The sequence below is a fragment of the Schistocerca nitens genome, chromosome 3 (assembly GCF_023898315.1).
Source record: "Schistocerca nitens isolate TAMUIC-IGC-003100 chromosome 3, iqSchNite1.1, whole genome shotgun sequence".
Lineage (NCBI taxonomy): Eukaryota > Metazoa > Arthropoda > Insecta > Orthoptera > Acrididae > Schistocerca > Schistocerca nitens.
In genome coordinates, this window is record NC_064616.1 from 879,680,140 (window position 1) to 879,702,114 (window position 21,975).

Sequence of the window (21,975 nt, forward strand, 5' to 3'; positions counted from 1 at the left end):
TTTGAATTAGTTAAATTACTGACATATAAACCAAAACATAACGATGGTGCTTCGAAATTCAGCCATAAGCTGGCAGTCGAAAGTCACTAAGGCTAGTATTACACTATCATATTTCTTTGACAAAAATTTAATCAAAGATATGATCCAATATTCGTCATATTTGTTTGACAAAGATATTTGACATGGCACTAATCGGCGATGGAGGCAGAAAAGTGGCATCACAAAGTTAAAGCGACTTTAGTTTGTGTAACATGACTAAAAGTGGCGTCACTCAAGTGAAGTCAATTTTCTTGCAATTCGAAACCCAGCTTGATTCTATGTCTTCAAGCATGACTCATTAGCAGTGCTGTCAAACCACCGTTATTTCTTGATAAAAAATGTTCTGTAGCCAAGATCGCATAGATACTTCTTTATTTTCAACAATCAGTTTCGGCACACTTCTCCGTCATCTTCTGGTTTTCAAAAAGTTTTGTTACAGTACATTTTCATTGTGAGTTGAAGTCTCATGCCAGTTTGTGATTTTAGTAGGTAAAATGTAGCACACTGTACAAATGATTGTCAGAAATGAAACATTTGCGATCAAAAAGCACCTCACGCGCAATGGACATGTCTGTATATGTAACGCTCACAGATCATTGACGAGTCTTTGAAATAGAACATGTAAAGCTAACGTAAACAGATGTGCTAATGTGAATGTTGCTGTACACTTTGACTTTTAAGATTCGATATCGTCTGTGAGAGCTACATATGCAGACATCGTCATGTGCACAAGATGCTTTCTCATTGTAAATGTTTTATTTCTGACAAATATTTGTATAATGTGCTACGTTTTATCCACTAGTATGGTAACTTGTCACAAGGTTCCAACTCAAATGAACACGTTTTGTAACAGAAATTTTTGAAGGCCAGAAGATTACAGCAAAGTTTGTCAAAACCCGTTGTCGAAAACAAAGAGGTATTTATGTGATCTTGGTTATAGAGAGCTTTTTATCACGTGAAACAGGTCGCTCCTTCTCATGTGTCAACATGAGAGAATTTAATTATGTTTATTTCCCTGAAGTAGATTTCTGAACTGAGAGCCATGTGTGCTAATTCCTTGAACATATTTATATTATTTTTAACCATTAAATCTGCTGAACATCTGAGTTAAGCCACAGAAGAGTGAGTAATTTGGAGCATTATCAAAGATTTCGATAGATGGAGTAGCGTGTCAGGAAGGAACTTGAACCCTACAGCCAAAGTTAATTTCGTTTTCGAATTCAGCACTCACGATTTACCAAGGAACTCCATTCACATTTTTCGTAACAAAAATTTTGCAATGGGTGGTGCTTGATAAGAAATAAAGAACTGATAATAAACCCGTCAATACCCAGTATCCCATAGTCTGTCTTTCGCATTTTTTTTTTAAGCTACTGAGCATCAGGCTCATTGAGAACATTAGACAAAATTGTTAGTGATAAACTGATGCAAAGAGAAAACTAGGGAAATTCTCATTCATTTAATTCTCATAAACAGTACAAAAATTTCCGCAGAGAAGCACGCAATGCAACCACTGTGGAAACTGCGATTGTTATTATATAGACCGCACTATCGACAATCGCAGCTATGCGACAAAGTATATTGTTTATCTTTGAATTGAATGTCAAAGCATCGCAGGCAAAATTATCGGTATAGTGAACGATGGCTGAAAATTTGGGAAAACGACCATCGAAGGGTATTCTGAAAACCTCTTCAAGTTTTGAGAAGCCGGATGCACCGAAGAGGTAACTTTGCTTCTTTAGTTTATGGCAGAATTTCGTAGTGAAATCTTATGAAAGAAATATTACACAATGGTGCTTCCAAATGTATAGATTTTTATGTTGGTGTGTACGTGAGTTTCGAAAATCTAATACTTTTTTCGATGTTGTCACATTCTGCCTTTGACTTCTAAAGAAGCCTGCAGTGATGTAGACAAGAACATGTTGATAGTTTGTACATTCCTGTTTCGTCGTAAGTCGTAGATTTTCATTCGCCCAAAATATTTGCTTTGATTTTTTTCCCGTGACCCACTAGAGCATCAAGGATTTAAAACATTGCATACATTTCTCTGAAATACGAAATAATTAACTTTCAGTACTCATAATAAAAGCAATGAATATAATGGAGCAACGTAGAGGTTTACGCATAGGTTTTGGGCGTAGTATGCAATGTCATGAAAAGACGCCGGTCATTGTGCATTGGATATCATTAACAACTTTCAATGTTTAGTTACGTTGGGAGTTCAGTCGTGAACTGAACTGTTTGTTTTCAATACACATTGTGTTTAAAAAACAATGCTCGTGGCATGTATTGTGTACTACATTAAACATTGGTTAGTCCTAATACGTATTCGGTGTAGTTTTCTTACCCGTTTTGTTTTCGCTGTTTTATTGGCAATTCGTATTAAATACATGTTTAGTATACTTTTTTAGTTCAGTAGCTGGACGTGGAAAACTTTGCTTCTTCCATGTTTGCTATTGCTTTGCAACTAATAAAATAATTTGTCTGTTATATTCTTGTCTTTTTAATCAATTGCGAGGTATCAAGGGCTCTGTGTGTGTGTGTGTGTGTGTGTGTAAAAGACATTTTGTGCAACGGTTCCATAACTGCAGTAGTCTTCAAGACAAGATGATATTCTGGTTAACACATTTTTCAACTGAATTATCAAGAAGTCTAAGATTTCCTCATTAACGGAAATGAACAATACTGTAAATATTAGTTTTGTTTTTCATATTTTGTTGTTTCATTAGTTGTGATTTAAAGTTAACAATACTATACTATTGACGACAGTCTGTTGCTTTCCTGATTTAGTTAGTTAGCTCTAGTTGTGTGTCGCTGTTCTTTACTTAGAACGATTTGCTAACATTGTTGAATTTTATGAATATGATTAGTTTATTCATGCATGCCAGTTGAGTACACTACATGCAACTGTTACTTTTCTCTCTTCAGAAAATGGTGTTAGCAGAGCATTGTATGAGAAAGTTGAGTGGGTAATGAATTGTGTCCAATCATTCAGAGTGAGTTTTACATCTATGCGTGTACTCTGTAGCATGTAAAGGCCAGTTCTTATTTCCACTGACTTGAGGGGGAGGGGTGAATTCTTAGATGCTACCGTGAAAGGTGTTGTCATTCTAATTTATTTGTGGAAGCAATAGATAGGGGTGCAATGATATCCATAATTTGTGTCCTGAAAACTAGTTCTTGGTGTTTTTGAAATATAAAGTACAAAACTCATTATTTTAATATTTCCAAGTTCAGCTGTCCTTCTATATATGTATTAGGTGTCGTGTTGTTCCAACTTTCAGATTTACTGCCGAGTTGTATTGCAGTACAGATGCTACAAATATTTTGTAAAGAATTCTTGTAAGAGTTACAGTTACTGTATGTTGTACCAGTAAATTGAAGCTTGTTGATCACTTGACCAACAAGTGAGTCTTCATGATAATACTGGTGTCTCCTCACATTAGGGTTGCCAGATTAAATTGACGAACATATCAAACATTGCAAGGTGAAATAATATGCTAATCAGAGACTACAGTGAAACACTAAGAAGCCATAAAAATTTCAGTTATTGTTGCTATTTACAGCTTCCAATACATTTTTGTTATTTTTGTCTTTTTGGCAAAAGTTTTTTTTTGTCAAACCACCTTTTAAGATAACCTTCAGCTTTTTTGTAAGCTATGAGAGCTGGGTTCTTGAATTTATTTTCCTTGGTTTAATTTGATTTTAACATTTCTTGGTTCGCGTTTGCTCCAAAGAAACAATTGCTCCTGCATAATTCAATATCCTCTTCTAATGTGACGAAAATATTACATAATTCTACAGGATTTATGTACTATTCTGATTCCAGACTTTTGATGCATTTGTGGACTTCATTTAATAAATCGTGTACAAAATAAATGTAGCACTTTGGTAATCCACTTTCTTCATTACAAACAAAAGACCAAATCAGCTAATTGCACTCATTCTCACCCCCCTTGGTGAAAATGTATTTTGATCACTTTCCACCCGAGCAAAAGCATTTCCACGGCTGGCAGTAAAGTTGCCCACCTAACTATAACAAAAGCAAAGCATTTTTAAACACCTCCACTGTTTCAGCATTGATAGCAAAATTCATGGAAAACATTTGGCACAAGACTTTCAGTATTGAAAGATAATAATTTCGTGCAATGTTTTGCTGCATTATGCAAGACATAACAATTGCAGCTAGCTTTAATGATTTTGTAACTTTTGAAGCACTGAGCAGGTACAGTTATAATGAGTAAATAAATTAGTGATATGAATGGAATTCTAAAAGTACCAGGCAATGTGTACATTGCTAGCAAACACAGGGCTGAAATACCGAACAGTTTGGTAAAAAAAAAAAAAAAAAAAAAAATATGAATACCTGGCAGTCCAGTCACACATACATCTCTGTGAAACATAACTAAACTCCTATTTGGCTTCAGTAATTATTTCAAAGTTAGTTTAGTACATTGTGAATTTGTGAGTTCCAGAACTTCATATTTCTACATCAAGAGTAATTACTGATTGTTGCTCCAATCTGACATGCTTTGAGAATATGATTCCATCAGAGAACTTTCCTTCAGTGCTAATGCAGTGTGTGAAAAAGACAGATTTCAAGTAATACTATTGATTCTTTGCATCGCGTAAGTGTCATTCAGATGTATATTCTTCAGCAGGCATTGAAGTAATCTTGAATCATTAAGTTTTGTAAGTTAATGAAAACCAAATCTGCATCAACAGACTAGGTACCACAATATCTTAATGTATTGTATTAGAACCAGTTGACTACATACATTAAAACTAAGTTGTTTCCCTAGATGTTTGCATTTTCTTGCTACTGTTTTGTTTTCATAGGAAACAGAAAGAGACAAAATGGGATGAAATGAATATAATAGCAACACTTCATCCACCTGACAAAGAGTATGGCCATATGAAGATCGAGGAACCCAAAACACCATTCAATTGGGTTGATGAAGATGCAATGGTAGATGAACTTGATGCGGCTGTACTCGCAGAGAAGTGAGTTGGTTTTAAATTCTGCTTGTGCATGTTTTTGACTGTAAAGGTATTTGTACTGTGTTCCATTTTTTTTGTTTAACAGTTTTTTCTCCTTTGTGGTTTCTAATAGTGCATCAGGTGATTCTTGTAATACCAATGAAGTGTGAATGCATTGAGGCTGGAATTGTGCTTAGTTAAATCATTTTGTACTAAGAAAAGGACTAACACCTTGTTTATGCCTTTTTGAGAGCAAGATGAATTTAAAGATAGTTTTGTGTGTTGCTTAAGTCATGTCACCTGGTTAAAACAACCTTTGATTTAAAACCATTCCTTTCTTACAGTTCTGGTTACCAAGTGGTCTACTTTAGTGCTATTTCTCAGAATTTCGCATTTGCCTTTATCTCCGCATATGCACGGTCACATATTTTGTCTTGATTAAAGACTTTCCTATATTATTGGCATTGCTTTGTCAGCATGGTATAGTGTTGTTTGAACTGTTGTGGGCACTGGTGACTTTGCCTTTAGCACTCTAGAACACTTAAATACGAATGAACAGAACTGTTAAATCAAGGAAGACCTCACAAAAATAAAGCAAGACACATTTATCCACGTCTTGCAAACTATCAGAAAAGCAAACAGGTTTTTTGTGTGGAATGTTGTAAAATTCTTCATTTTATCGTCGGCAGAATTTTTAGGGTTCTATAATGAAAAATGTAGAGTTGGGAGTGTATGTAAAATTATTTAAACACCTGAAATTTCTCATCTTTCTAATAGAATACAAATGGTATGGTACTGTTGCTTGGAAAGTGGTTTTTTTCAAATAAGATTAAAGAGCAAAAAAATGTGGGAAGTGCCATATTGTTGGTGTACTGAGAAATAAATTGTTCAAGAATAATTTGCACCACTAGCATATCTGTGGCCATGTGACTGCTTATATGCAGAGGGAGTGGGAAAAAACAAAAAGTTTTATTAAACTGAAAAAGTTAACTGTTTTAGGGTGTAAACAAAGCAGCAACAAAGCTGCAGTCAGTGTGAAATTGCATATCTGTGAAATCAAAATCTACTAAGGGTAAAATTTAACAGTGTTGCTTTACACAATTCATTGTAATATGCCTGGATACTCCTAGACATGCTGTCTACAGTGTAGCAGAGCTCGCTGCTACACACATTTGTCCCACTCGTTGGGAATAGGGAAGTGTCCAATTCCACCCATATGCTTTGACCTCAGCTGACAGTACCAAAACACCTATACCTACATACGAAAATAGGAATAGGTCATTTCCCTTAACCTGTTTAGGTCAACTATAACTACTGATACAAAAGAGCCAACACCTACAACTACAAAAACAAAATCAAAACCACAACACCTCAAAAATTAAAAACTGAAACATCCCTATGTAAATTAAAATGCATTCAATACACAATAAACACACAAAACATTACATCTAGAGAAAAATAGACCAAAAAAAAATTACTTACCACCAACAAATTTTGGCCGGCCATCGTGCGCGCGCCTGCGCGCGCGCACACACACACAGGGCGCCATCAAACACAACCAACTCAAACTCCACGCCGCAATGACGTCACACACAACACCCATACATCATGGGTCAAACCAGACAGGTGGAATCGGACGCTTCAGTTTACCCCCACTCATTGATAGTGTAGCTCTGTCTTAATCTGGTGTGTGATTAGGATTTCTGCAACTCTGCATTGCAAGTTTGGTCTGAGACATGTTTAATTGGGGTAATGTCAGCAGGTTCTGCAAGCCATTCCATTTGGTTGACTCCTGCCTCTTGAAGGAAGGTGTTAATGAAGTTAGCAAAATGTGCTCATGCACTGCAGTCTTGAAAGCAAACCTGTTAGTTAGATCTTGAATGTAAGACTAGACAGCAGGTTGGTGGTTACTATCTCAATATGGCACAGGCCTCCAATAACCCTTGGCAGTGACGTGAAGTGTGACATGGTTGCCACAAGTTCTGGAAATCAGGGATCAGGGAATTTCAAATGTGTCCGGGAAATTTGGGGGGGGGGGGAGACTAAAAAATGTTTTCTGTCTCAGTGGACGAAATGGTTTGTTTACTGAGATGTTACGCATTTTCGCTGGCTGGGCGCAACTGAATGCGTGTGTTGCTTCCCTATGCCCTCGTTCCTACTGATTCTCCTCTTCCTGCCACTCCCCTCAGCTTGCAGTCAGTGCTGCCACCACTTCTTGCTGCTGGCCTAGCAGCTGCCGACAAAAGGCAGAGAGGCGCGAGGAGTGGTTTGTTTGAATCCGATTCTTAGAGATCGTTGACACAGTGGCGAGAGACGGTGGTGTGCACATTTGTGACTGTGTGAATGTGTGCGTGCTGGTTTTATGACAAAGGCTATGGCTAAAAATTTAGTAGTGAGTGTGATTGCCTTTTCTCTGTGCCTGTCTGCAGCTCAGCAATCCTCTTTGCAGTGGGTTGCTACCTATCCTCATTGATATTGATTTTCAGAGTATTCGTGCAACTTATCTGTGCGTGGATTGATCATCGCAGTCTCATTTCATCGTCATTGTGTCTGCGACACGTGAATAGCTGGCCACATGAGTAGACTTCCATGATGGGCCTAAACCACAGGCCATTTCTATGAGTATATTTAACGGATCAGGCCTGCTGATCTGAATCCATCATTTTCCACTAATGTGCAGGCCCTGCCTGTCAGATCTAGTCTCACTGATCTGCCTGCAAGCCAGATCTGTTTGTGTGTGGCATAATGCAGTGGATTTTCGTGGTTTATCTGTGGACCGAGGACTGCAGTGCTCCTCGGCAGTCCAGAGGCCACAGGCAATGGACTTCAGTAATTGTGACTGTCTGACTGCTAGTAAATTGTACAGTGCGGTGTCGTGTAGACATTTTATTTATTCTAGTACATTTTGGCACTTCAAAAGTAGTTTATATATTAGAGAGTATGGACCATAAGAAGGAAAAAAATTGTGGCAGTCGCTGGCAGTTTGTACGCTATGTAGTCAAGTATTTCTTGAAGGAAAAACCACACAGTACCTGTAAAATAATAGACAACACAGTGGGTAATAACTTACAGTAATGAACATAGCAGAACCAACGTCGTATTGGTGGTAACCCATAGTGTTGGTTTACACAACTCTTCCCTGCCTTATACACTTCTCTCACAGGGCCTACTTTTTCTGGGGTTATAACTTAAATCAGTGAAGGTATTTTAAATCTGTCTTGCAACTCCAATGAAACGTGTGTTTTTGTTACCAAATGTTTCATTTTATTGAAATAAAATAACATCTGTTGTCTTAATGAAGCATATATACCATTTGGCTTGCTTTCTCCATCTAAAAACAGTTCATTACAAAAGATGTTGATGTTAACACTTATGACTTTTGCTCACACATTTAGAAATACAGAAGTCCTTACATTTTTTGTCAACTTATGTCTGTGCGTACAGTTGAAATCTCAAAATTTGTCAGGGAAATACGCTAAAATTTGTCTGGAAATCAGGGAAATGTCATGGAATTTCACTTCAGGAAACTTTTGGCAACCCTGGTCAGAAATCTGTACATAATTTAGACCCAGAATGTGACTGACTCACCACCATACTGAATATGAGAGACTGCTTTCCTGAGATTTGTGGTGATACCAGTCCCCTCCACACACACCTATGGTGATATTAAGGTATCAGACAAATCTTGTGCATGAGAATGAAGAGAACAAATGATGCAGGCTATGTTTTAGGTGTTCACTTGCCCACTTTCTTCATCCACTAAAGTGCTGGTGGGGATGGAGAGGGGGGTGCTCACTATTATCTGTAATTGATGCATAGTGGCCAAACTTATCATGTGGAGATGGTTGTATAGTTTCGGGGTAGCCCTAGTCCTCTCAGTTGCTCCAAAAGGACAGCATGCAAATCTGTTGCTTTCTCCTTGGAATGCTAAAGAGTTATAATTTGTAGTTAGCAGTCATTATCTAGTGATGTTCTCTGTGGGTGACACGGAATCCTAAATTTCATAGCATGCACAACTCAGTTAGGGAAAAAAGTGGACAAAGCATGTTCTTTTTCTGTAATCTTCATATACTTCCATGTTATGTACATAATTGGAATGCTTTTGCATATTTCCTAACCGACAGTTCACAAACTACAAGAACTGTAAGATATATAGCTTGCTTTGAAATACTCATTGTCATAAACAGCTGCACCCAGAAGAACCTGACCGGTACACTGCAAACTGGGTGGTTATGTTGTACATCATCAGCTATGCTAATTATTGGTTTGCACAGTTGGCTGCTCACTCAAGGAGCGCAGTTAGGCCACGATTTCAAGCCCATCAATTGATATAAAAGTGCCCCAAAGAGCTGTGCTGGCAAGTATGAAGTAGGGTACATCACCTGGACATGCATGCACTTTGCACATGTGCAATGTTTGTTGATCAGGTGCCCAGCTGGAAGTGTTGGAGAGGGGCCACATTGTGGCCCCATGAGAGGTTGGGTGGTCCTGTCATCATACTGCACACTACGCGAGTTGTGCGAACACCACCAGTGCCCATTGTTGGTGGCATTGGATACAGGAAATCATTTGTGCTGGACATGTAGGATCTAGATGCCCAACAACCACAAGGAATGAGCACCACAGAATTATCCGCTGCATTTGAGCAGATCCAACCACAACAATAAGGGCAAGTCAGTGGGATGGTCTGCCTTCTATACAACATACTGCAAGTGTTAGTACTGTTGGCAGGTGGTAGCTTAAGTGGCGCACTGCACACTGACCATTACGATGCCTGACACACAGTGTCGCACCCGACTCACCTGCTGTTGGCAACAATGAACATGGGGCTTTTCAGACTTGCAGCTGAGTCCATGTCTGGAAGCGCAGTGGAGAGTGCCACAAAGAGTAGTTTGTAGTCCCCCATTACATGTCCCACCAGACTGATGTGATGGTGATATCCTATTGTGCTTATTCACTGTTGGTATTCCTTATGGGCTCGGTGACAGCTGCACGGTACATGAATGATGTCCTGCAATTGGTAGCTCTGCTTTTCGTGAATACACTTATGCCCTATTTCTACCGGACAACTGCTATCCTCATACCGCTGCTACCTCCTGATCGTGCTGTGCAGCTATAGATACACTGCTACGGCCAGCCACATAACATGGTTGCTCCCCAGATAACAATGTGTAGGTTCCGTGAAGCATGTCATCAGGACCCTCACCTCTGTGGGATCTGCTTGATCAGGTGCAAGCGGCATAGGATGGAGTATTACAGGGGAAAATCTGATACCTTGACAATTCCATTCCGTGGCATCTGGACCCTTCCAGTGACAATAATGGGTATCCAATGCCATTTTAGCAAGTACATTTTGTGGCAGCGTAGCATAGTACATGTTGGGCCCTCAAAGTTGAAAGTGTTAAGATTTCATGTGTGTGGAACCATCTGCACACAGTCCACCTCGTCCTTCTGGGAACAGCTTCTTTCCTGAGAATGAGTGTGTGAAATAAATGTGCAGTGCAATGAAATGAATCTCTCATTGCCAAAAACTGAAGAATAACAGCAAACTGCTTCACAGGAATTGCTTTTCTGAATTTTTTTAACAAAAGGCTGCATCAAATAAACTATAATTACAAAATTGGGTGGCAACATCAAAGTTACTAGAAGCGGGACCTTCTTCCACATTTAGCATACACAGCATATCATTCATACCATGTATGTTTTCATCCAACCTGATGGCAATGTCTTTCTTTGCTGTACACAATTAAGTACACTATGTAAAATATTGGCAGCTTCATTGTTGCAGTCAGTGTGAATTAACATACAGAAATGTTTTGTCACTAGGATGGATGGGGAGACGACGATAAACATGTTGCAGACCTGTTCAGAAACAATGGTATGAACAGAAACGTGTTTTTGGACTCTGAGTAAATGTGGATTAAGCTTGAAATGGCCTGTAAAGTGTTGATGGATCCAGTATTCTACACAAGCCATATTGTCTTGTTCACAGTTGATGACTCTTTGGTCTACTTAATTGCACTGAAAATAGGGGTTTACTGTTACCTACGTGACACAGGTGACTGTACGTACAGGTACTAGTGACTTCCTGTGATCTAGTAGGTACTGAGAAAGAATTATTTAGATCAAAAAAATTGTCAATACACTGGTGCAAAACTTTAGAAAAGTTTCTAGAAAGTAGTGTGTGTTGTAAAATTGAGACCTATATCTTCCTTTCTTGCGTGGAAAAATACACGTGTAAAAGCAAATGGATCTTCTGAGGAATCCATTAATTTAAAAGAATGTTTTTCCGTTTTACCCATATAAGTATGCTTCATCATTATTTGCTGCATCTGTATGTTTTGTCATATTAATTCACTGTCGTGCCTTTTTTGGTGACTTTGCCCTAAGCCATACCAAACACTTAAATTCTCATGTAGCTTTTCTTAGGTGCTGGGGTGCATCAAGGCAGCTGACTTGAATTCCAATATCTCAGCAGCTTTCGTCTTTGTTAAACTTCAGTTATTCTCCATTGATGATGATTGATTTTCTTTTCCACATAGGGACATTCAAACTTTCATTTTATACTTGTTTTCGACATGTGTGCAGTATTGTGCATTCACTGTAGTTCTACCATTGCACGTTAATGCCAGTTAGTCAATAACTAGATTATTTTTCCACAAGAGAAACCACTTATCCCTTAATCTAAATGCCATAAACTTAGGGATAAGAGTTTTTGAGATATAGCACATAACTGCAAATTGTCACATACACTGACTGGACAGAAAAGACATCTCCAGTGAGATGCTTGAATGTTTGGTGTTGAGGACACCTTATATTAGAAAACATGGCAAATAAGTTAAATCTTTTGCTGCTACAAAATTGCTCTGCAATCTGTGATGAGGGCGCCTTTTTGTTATGTCTGTACTGCTTGCCAAATGCTGGTGCCTGGTATTCCGGCCAGTGTGAACTAATCTTTTTGAAAACTTTTAGGTGAAAACATTTGATTTTTGCACATCTTACACTATATTAAGAACTGAATTTCTTTTTAGTTATCTGCCATACTTACTGTGCTTCATATGGTTAAGTAAAGCATTGCATAAAATTTTAAATAGTTTCCAGAGATAAACTTGCATATGGTTGCAGTGAATGAAATGTAGATAAGGTATCAGAATTACATTTAAAACACAGAGCAGAACATGTTATTTCATTCTCGAATTACTGAGTCATATATCCGACAGATTGTTGCATGTGATGCGCCCATTCATATCCTTGTCCATGGCAAATTGTGGTCATATCAATTATCACATCTCATAAATTATTCATGTTATCGAAACAAGGTTTTTCCAAATGATAGCATGCAATGAGGTACATTTGCACTGGACACTACGAGAGGGCAGTGCATGCAATGATCAAACATGCAGTGCTGTGGACACACCAGGAACTACGTTATCAGTAGTGGAATGTTGCTAATTGCGCTGTGGTTGGTCACTGCCAGTTTGCCGTGGCATACAGAGCTCTGTCTGCAACATTGTTAGCATGCCACAACAGTGTGTACGTGAACCGTTTGTGCAATTGACAGAGTGTGAACGAGGGCATATAGTGGGCCTGTGGAAGGCTGGGCGGACATATCCCAGAATTGTGCAACACATGGGTCATGAGGTCTCCACAGTGCATCGATGTTGTCACCAGTGGTCAGCAGAAGGTGCACATTCCCATCGACCTGAGTCTGGACAGAGGTGATGCACAGCTGCACGCTAAGACCATCACATCCTACAAAATTCCGTATTGGACTGCACTGTCACTTCACAACAACTTACGGACACTGTTGCTCCAGGGGTATCAGCGAGAACCATTCGCAACCATCTCCATGGAGCTGGGCTACAGTCCTGCGTACTGTCAGAGCATCTTCTACTCACACCCCATCGTCATTCAGCCAGCTTCCAGTGGTGTTGCGATAGGTGTTTATCGAAGGACGAATGGAGATATGCCGTCTTCAGTGATGGAGTTGCTTCTGCCTTGGTGCCAATGAGGGTCGTACGCATGTGTGGCATTACGCAGGTGAGTGCTAAAATCGGGTGTGTATATGACAGAGGCACAAAGGGCCATCACTCGGCATCAGAATATGGGGAACAATATCCTACAGTGGCTGTACCTCTCTTGTGATTGACATAGTGTTGAACAGTGCATGGTACATTCAAACCATCATGCTACTGTTTATGGACAGGCAAGGTGATGGGCTTCTCCAACAGGACAAGGCACATCCACATGTGTCCCATGTCACCCAACATGCTCTTGAAGTTGTACATAAACTACCCTGGCCAGCACTATCTCCGGATCTCTCCCCCATTTAGCATGTTTGGGATTGGACAAAATGTTGTCTTGCGTCGTCTGCATGTATGGCATGAACTCTGGCACAGCTGGAGCACCAGGTGGAAACTGAATGGCAGTCCATTCTGCAAGAATACATTCAGCACCTCTACGATTGTCTCCATGGGAGAATTGCAGCCTACTTTGCTGCAAAAGGAGGGTATACACAGTACTAGCACTGACGTTGTGCATGCTCTGTTGACATACTCGTGTGTGGCTCTGTCTGAGTGATCATGTGTTATATATGTCCTCAAGAATGTGGCAACAAAAATTCCCCCTGCGGAGGCTACGAATTAATGGTGTTCGGCATTCATTTTCCAGGAGTGTATTTACCCAGCTGCAGCCCATCTACCTCCCTTGCATTTTCATAATAGCCATAATAAAATCTTCAACTCTGGTGTGTTTTCTAATTTATGTGTTTCTTTTCCTCCATTGCTCACTGGACAATCCTCAACTTTTTTAATGGTTTTCACATTAAGTCTGTCTTGCTTTCACGAGTCAAAACTGGCAGGACATGCTGATTCTAAGCTTTTGCTTTGAGACACATCAGAAGTGCGGTTTTGAAACCTGTATTTAGTTTCAAGGATATTGTACTTTGCTTGTTCTGTGCTGTCCATCCAATCACTGTTCTGAACAAGCAAACTTGTCAACTGATTCTAGGACTTCATTGCTAATGTATTCTGTTTCCATTTCAATTTATTGGTTAAGCATTGTAATTTTTGGAAGTCTCTTCAGGTTTGCTGCCGGAGCCTAAAATCAACTCAGTTCAATGTTTCGGCAATCCAACTGGTCACCGTCTTCAGGAGAATGCTATGCTGCTTCTGCTGATGAGGCCCACTGAGAACCAATGCCAGGCTGCGAAATAACGTCCTATATAGGCCACCACACAGTACACGGCGCATGCACCGCCCATCACGGTTGCTGCCCTCCAAGACGGGGAGGTGGCGCTGCCCTTAGAACACTGGCGGCAGCAATATATTGCACTCAGGGCCGCACCGAAGAACGTTCTTTTTTGATGTGGGATAGCACAGGATTCCACTTCCTGCCAAGAGTAAACCCAATGTATCTACAAAATTGTTGAGGCTTTCGTGGCCACTTGTTGACAAACTGCCTATTGGCTTCTGTCTCGGGTTCTTCGGCCGACGTTCATCTAATGATTTTTCTGACGTTTCGCCAGCACGAGTGGCTGGCATTGTCAAAGCTTCACCCTCCATTGCCGGTGGTGAACTGGAGCCGAGCTCGCGGGCGCAGACTATATGTACCTGGCGCCCCAACGTCCGAGGGCTTCTCCGCGGTCATTTCTGGTGCGGTTCTCCTCTTGCTACCTGCGACGGTAGTTCGCTGCAGTACGGGAAGCCAGGATCCGTTTACCTTAAGGCTTTCCTCTTTCTTGTTCAAACTGTTCTGGCTGTAGAGAACCATTCACACACGCGCTTGTTCAGAGAAGCTGTAGAGATACAAAAACACGCGAACAGTTTGAACAAGAAAGAGGAAAGCCTTAATGTAAACGGATCCTGGCTTCCCATACTGCAGCGAACTACCGTCGCAGGTAGCAAGAGGAGAACCGCACCGGAAATGACCGCGGAGAAGCCCTCGGACGTTGGGGCGCCAGGTACATATAGTCCGCGCCCACGAGCTTGGCTCCAGATCACCACTGGCAATGGAGGGTGAAGCTTTGACAATGCCAGCCACTCGTGCTGGCGAAACGTCAGAAAAATCATTAGATGAACATCGGCCGAAGAACCAGAGACAGAAGCCAATGTATCTGTTGATTAACTTATCCTCCAACCTAATTTCAAGTGCCTCTTCATAGACACTGTTCCAAAAACCGGAAGTGTTGGCAACTATCTCAGTTTCATCAAATTTCATACCGTGTCCCTCATTTAAGCAATGTTTTGCTGCTACTGCTGATTTTTTTCTGTCTGGTGTAGCTTCATATGACAGCAATGTTCCACACACCTGTCATGAATTGTGTGAATCGAACGGCCAATGTAAGCATTCCCACATTGATACAGAATTTTGTATACTCTGGGTTTCCTAGGCCCCAAATAGTCTTTCACACAGCCAAGTAGTTCCCTAATCTTGGAAGGTGGAAGAGACACACTCTTAATATTAAAATTCCTTAAAATTCTTCCAGTCTTAAACAATATCCCTCCAGCATAAGGAAGAAGGGCCACCTATCTATGTTCCTCTTCATGCACCTCCAGTGATGGTCCATACTCCATAGCCCGATGAATATGCTTCTCAGAGTATCCATTTTCCTTAAAAACAGCCATAAAATGTGCAAGTTCTTAGGTTAAGTTGTCCTAGTCAGAAATGGCATATGCTCTGTGTACCAAAGTCCTAAGGATTCCACTGCATTGGTGTGGTGGATGACAACTGGTAGAATACAGATTCCGATCTGTGTGCATCAGCTTTTGGTGAACACTATGATCCAAAGTACCATCTGGTTTTTTATAAACCATAATGTCTGAAAATGGAACCATTCCATCACTTTCAACCTTCATGGTAAATTTAATGTGGGGATGAAGACAGTTGAAGTGGTCCAAAACTCTTTTAAGAGCATCACGTCCATGGGGTCAGATGAAGAAGGTATCATCCACACATCTCCAGAAGCACGTTGGTTGCAAAGCCGAAATCCTCAGTACCATATCCTCGAAGTCCTCCATAAATAAACTGGCAAATATGGGTGATAAAGGACTGCCCATAGCCACCCCGTCGTTCTGTTAAAAAATATTGTCATTAAATAAAAAATATGTGGATGTCAGCACATGATGACAAATCTTCACCAACTCATCATCCAGTTTTCCACTGATCAAACTAAGGGACTCTTCCAAAAGGACTCGTATAAACAGAGATACCGCGTCAAAACTCGCTTATCTGAAGTACCCAGCCTCAAAGATTTCAGTCGCCGAATAAAATCCACTGAATTGGAGATATGGTGTTCACACTTGCCAACATATGGACTGAGAACAGATGATAAATATTTCGCCAGGTTATAAGTGGGTGCACTCAAATTACTAGCAATAGGGCATAGAGGAACCCCTTCCTTATGCAACTTCGGCAGACCATACAACCCAGACAGAACGGCAGCACCAGGATGAAGTTTCTTACATAAATCTTTAGACAACGGACTCCTTGTGCATAATCCTTTTTGTGGGGTCACTAGATAGACTTCTGTACACCGGGTTGTTGAGTTGTAAATCCATTTTTAGGGCATAATCATCCCACATTACTACAACCATGGCATTCCCCTTGTCAGCTGGTAATACTACATCATCATCATTCCTAAGGAAACGAATGGCTGCTCTGTCTCTGTGGAAGAGATGTTATCAATTTTGTATGATTTTCTGGCCTGGCTTCAAACTTGCTCTAATAAGTTCTCTGATTAGTTGTTGAAGTTTTTGTGTTCTAGTGTCAAACAACACAGTGCCATCAGGAAAACGAAGGTGTGTTAGTTATGCCTTACTCCTAAGTTCTCCCAGTTCAAGGATCTCAAAACTTACTGTAAGATTACTTGGAATAGTTTTGGTGATAACGGCATCTTCTTATGACTCCTCTTTCCCTGTGCTCATGTATAGCTGTACCATTGATTATATATATATATATACCAAACAAAAGCGCTGGCAGGTCGATAGACACACAAACACACAAATATACACACAAAATTCAAGCTTTCGCAACAAACTGTTGCCTCATCAGGAAAGAGGGAAGGAGAGGGAAAGACGATTCCAATCCCGGGAGCGGAAAGACTTACCTTAGGGGGAAAAAAGGACAGGTATACACTCGCGCGCGCACACACACACACACATATCCATCCACACATACAGACACAAGCAGACATATGTCTGCTTGTGTCTGTATGTGTGGATGGGTGTGTGTGTGTGTGTGTGTGTGTGTGTGTGCGAGTGTATACCTGTCCTTTTTTCCCCCTAAGGTAAGTCTTTCCTCTCCCGGGATTGGAATGACTCCTTACCCTCTCCCTTAAAACCTACATCCTTTCGTCTTTCCCTCTCCTTCCCTCTTTCCTGATGAGGCAACAGTTTGTTGCGAAAGCTTGAATTTTGTGTGTATATTTGTGTTTGTTTGTGTGTCTATCGACCTGCCAGCGCTTTTGTTTGGTAAGTCTCATCATCTTTCTTTTTAGATATATTTTTTCCACGTGGAATGTTTCCCTCTGTTATATATATATATATATATATATATATATATATATATATATATATATATATATATTCTTCAGTTTATTAACATAGGTTGAGTAGGTTTGTTTCATAAGGGCTATCAGAAAAAAAATGTTGAAACTGTTCAACTCTTGCTTTGATAAGATTTTCTGTACTGGAAATAATGTTGGTCTTCATGATCATAAATTGTGACAATGAATGGATGTATGTATGTGTAATTTCAGAGCTGTGTCAGTTTTGTTGAGGGGGTACGATCGGTGGTAAAGCTGTTGAGAGGAAATCTCTTAAAGAGCTTTGCCTTGTACCTTTTGTACATAATTGTACCACATTGCAAAAATGTTGTAGCAATTACTTCTTAATTTTTTTAAACAGAATAATGGTGCAAATTTTTGTCTAATGAAGTAACAACTGGCAAATAGCACATCTCATGTTGGCAACAATTTATACTTGACAAATTACTTGATTTGTAGGTTTGGTTTCTCACAGTAGTCTCAAAGGTTGACAGGGTGTATACACTCTGGGACATCCGGGAAAAACCCGGAAATTTTTCATTATTTTAGACTTGAGTTAAATTTTTGTAATTTTGACTGGTAAGAAGTGATGAACAGCAAAATATGTCAAAGGCTTTAGGATGAAGACTATGAAATACTTAATAACAATAAACTGCTGCCAGCGAGTGTGACGTCACAACTGTTTACATAAAGTATGTTTGAGCAGTTGCCCACAGGCTCACTTGCGTGCACAGTTGAGTTGCATATGGGTAGTACCTTCTCCCTCTTCCAACTACTTGACGTGTGGCTGTTAGCTGTATCAGCAGTAGCAGCAACCAGCCAGATGCTATCCAGAAAAACTTCTCTGACTCGCCCAAGCTGCCAAAGATTGCCGCATGTGCATAGCAGTCTGGGTTGTAGTGGGGAGGGGGTTAGTTTCCACGTAAGCAGTGTTCATGTTTAGTGATTTTGCTGTTTCGTGTTTGTTTATATGTTTCACATCAAATGAAATCAAAACAGGTGTATGTGGGTGAGAGCTTAAAGTGAATTAAAATACATTCACATAACTATGAAGGCTAACATATGTTGTTAGTTTTCTGGTTTTATTTTATTTCCATGGTTTTTGTCAGTCAGTTGCTTTGCAGAACAATGAAGCTATTTTTGTCAGTTTGCTAAATAAGTATGGCTTTTCACGCTATTGGCTAGTTTCAACCATTCTCTGAATTTCAAGTGCACATTTTCATCTTCTGGAACATATGACAGTATGCAATCATATCCAACCGCTCACTTGATGATGAAAGGTCTGTTCCTAAAGACTTGAAAGTAGCACAGGTCACACCAATATTCAAGAAAGGAAATAGGAGTAACCCATTGAATTACAGTCCCATACCACTGACCTCAATTTACAGTAGGATTTTGGAGCGTATACTGTACTCTAACATTATGAATCACCTTGAAGAAAATAACTTGATACATGACCAACACAGATTCAGAAAATATCATTCTTGTGCAACACAGCTAGCTCTTTATTCCCAAGAAGTAGTGAGTGCTGTCAACAAGGGATCTCAGATAGATTCCATATTCCTAGATTTCCAGAAGGTTTCTGGTACCGTTTCTCACAAACGACTATTAATCAAATTGCGTGCATATAGAGTATCGTCTCAGTTGTGTGACTGGATTCGTGATTTCCTCTCAGAGAGGTCACAGTTCGTAGTGATAGACTGTAAATCATCAAGAACAGAAGTGAGGTAGTGTCATAGGCCCTCTGCTGTTCCTGATTTACATAAATGATCTAGGTGATAATCTGAGCAGCCCCCTTAGATTGTTTGAAGATGACGCTGTAATTTACCATCTAGTAAAATCATCTGACGATCAATTACAAAATGATGTAGAGAAAATTTCTGTATGGTGTGAAAAGTGGCAATTGGCACTAAACAAAGAAAAGTGCGAGATCATCCATATGGGTACTAAAAGAAATCTGATAAATTTTGGGTATGTGGTAAATCGCACAAATCAAAGGGCTGTCAATTCGATTAAATACCTAGGAATTACAATTATGAGCAACTTAAATTGGAAAGACCACATAGATAATATTGTGGGGAAGGTGAAACAATGACTGCGCTTTGTTGGCAGAACACTTAGAAGATGCGACAAACCCACTAAAGAGACAACCTACATTACACGTGTCCGTCGTCTGCTGGAATATTGCTGCGCGGTGTGGGATCCTTACCTGGTACGTTTGATGGAGGACATCAAAAAAGTGCAAAGAAGGGCAGCTCGTTTCGTGTTATTGCACAGTAGGGGTGATACGCGAGTTGGGTTGCCAGTCAGTGAAACAAAGGTTGTTTTCTTTGCGGCAAGATCTATTTAAGAAATTTGTAACAAACTTTCTCTTCCGAATGGGAAAATATTTTGTTGACACCCACCTACGTAGGGAGAAATGATCACCATAATAAAATAAGAGAAATCAGAGCTCAAATGGAAAGATTTAGGTGTTCCTTTTTCCCACGCCTCTCTCTCTCTCTCTCTCTCTCTCTCTCTCTCTCTCTCTCTCTCTCTTTGAGAAGTATTTCTAAATAATCAGTCACAGGGCTTATGTCTGTCTGTGTATGTGCAGATGGATATTTTTGTGTGTGTGTGTGTGTGTGTGTGTGTGTGTGTGTGTGTGTGTGTGTGTGTGTGTGTGTGTGTGTGTGCGCGCGCGCGAGTGTATACCTGTCCTTTTTTTCCCCCATAAGGTAAGTCTTTCCCTCTCTTTCCTGATGAAACAACCGTTGGTTGTGAATGCTTGAATTTTGTGTGTATGTTTGTGTTTGTTTGTGTGTGTATCGACATGCCAGCGCTTACGTTTGGTAAGTCACAACATTAAAAAGTATATATATATTGTATATATTTCGTACAATAATGCGTATTTTAACCATGAAAGTAATGGGAACCTCATGGGAATACAGGACTTTTGGGTGGGCATTTTCTTGTTCTTAATGCCGTCAAAAGCACTAAAAACTTGAGAATTTGAGCCCAAAGTAGGGACATTAATATAAATACAGAATGAATTATGTATAAAGTGCCACGATAAATTTGTTGGCTCGGTATGTAGTGGCATTTCATCACAACAAAACAATCGCATTTCAACCTAATGTAGACCTTGGTTTACACTACAGACCAGTCAGTCACCTGAACTTTTACACCAAAATTAATAAATAAAATGTCATTGGTGGCATCACTGATAAAAGCAGATTGCCAGTACCACTAACTTCACTATGCTCTGTTTCTTGTACTTTCTGCCATTTACCTTCATAGTTGTAATGTTGCATATTCTCAGTAATTCAGCGTATGTGTACATTCTTTAATTTTGATCTTATTTCCACAGAATTCGACTTGAGGCAACAAAGCCACCAAAAAGCATTGAAGAAGATTCAGAAAGCGAAGAAGATAGTGAAGATGAAACTGATGAAATGAAAGGTAATACTTGACAAAGCACTTTTCGATACTACAAGAATTGAAAATGAACACATTGTGTTTTTGTAGTAATTGTATTTTGTGTGTTCCACTGTCAGTAGTTTGCCTGCTGGTAGTGTGCATGAAACAAGGAGGAAATACATATTCAGCAGTACAGTAATTTTAGTGCATTTGCTCAAATAAGTATATCCGTGATGGTATAAACAGACATATTTGACTGTGCCCAGGGTAAATTGACAGGATTTTTTGTGTAATTGGTTTCCTAATATTATATTTATCTTCAATTTAAGGCAGTGCATCAAATAGTTCCATGAACATTAATGATCAGTTCACTCAGAATAGTGTATAAATTTGTTAATAATTTGCAAAGATTGTTTTCAGTGTTTAGTTCAAATTCTTCTAGGTTTTTAGTGGCATTTCATCATTATTGTGGTTTGCAGATTGAATTTCACTCTAGTCTCCTAGGCAGAAGAAAAAATGATGAATCAGGTTGCGGTCAACATATCCTGTGATTATATGATGACTAGGTACCTGAAAAAATTAACATTTGGTACAAATACAAATATAGATTCAAATTCTGCCCCAGAATGCAAAAATGTGAAATTACTAGGGTGTGCTGAAAAGTAAGGCCTCTGAATTTTTTAATTTGAGAACTCTTTAGGCTTTTAAAATTAAAAAAAAAAAACCTTTCTTAATATTCTACACCTTTATCAAAATAGTTGCCAGGGCGACGAACACATTTGGCACAAAGAAATACCGGATTACTGATACTGTCAGTGTAGAGTGGCTGACTTCACTAATGAAGCCACAACCTTACCTCTGCTTGCACTGCTTCATCATTGTCAAAGAGAAGTCCTCGAAGGTGTTCTTTAAGTTTTGGAAACAGATGAAAATTGAATTGGGCCAAGTCAGGACTGTATGGAGGATGATCGATGAAAGTGAACGCAAGGCGCCAGATTGTTGCAGTTGTTGTG

General features: G+C 39.6%; 1 protein-coding gene across 1 annotated transcript in view; it reads left to right on the forward strand.

Moving 5' to 3' along the window:
* The first annotated feature begins 1,629 nt into the window (after window positions 1-1,629).
* The window catches only part of LOC126249799 (protein phosphatase inhibitor 2-like), a 33,593-nt gene continuing 13,247 nt past the window's right edge, over window positions 1,630-21,975 (forward strand). The window contains exons 1-3 of the mRNA XM_049951491.1: window positions 1,630-1,763; window positions 4,879-5,043; window positions 20,913-21,004. Coding sequence (XP_049807448.1) covers window positions 1,681-1,763; window positions 4,879-5,043; window positions 20,913-21,004 — 340 coding nt within the window. The 5' untranslated portion in view covers window positions 1,630-1,680. The remainder of the gene's footprint in view (window positions 1,764-4,878; window positions 5,044-20,912; window positions 21,005-21,975) is intronic.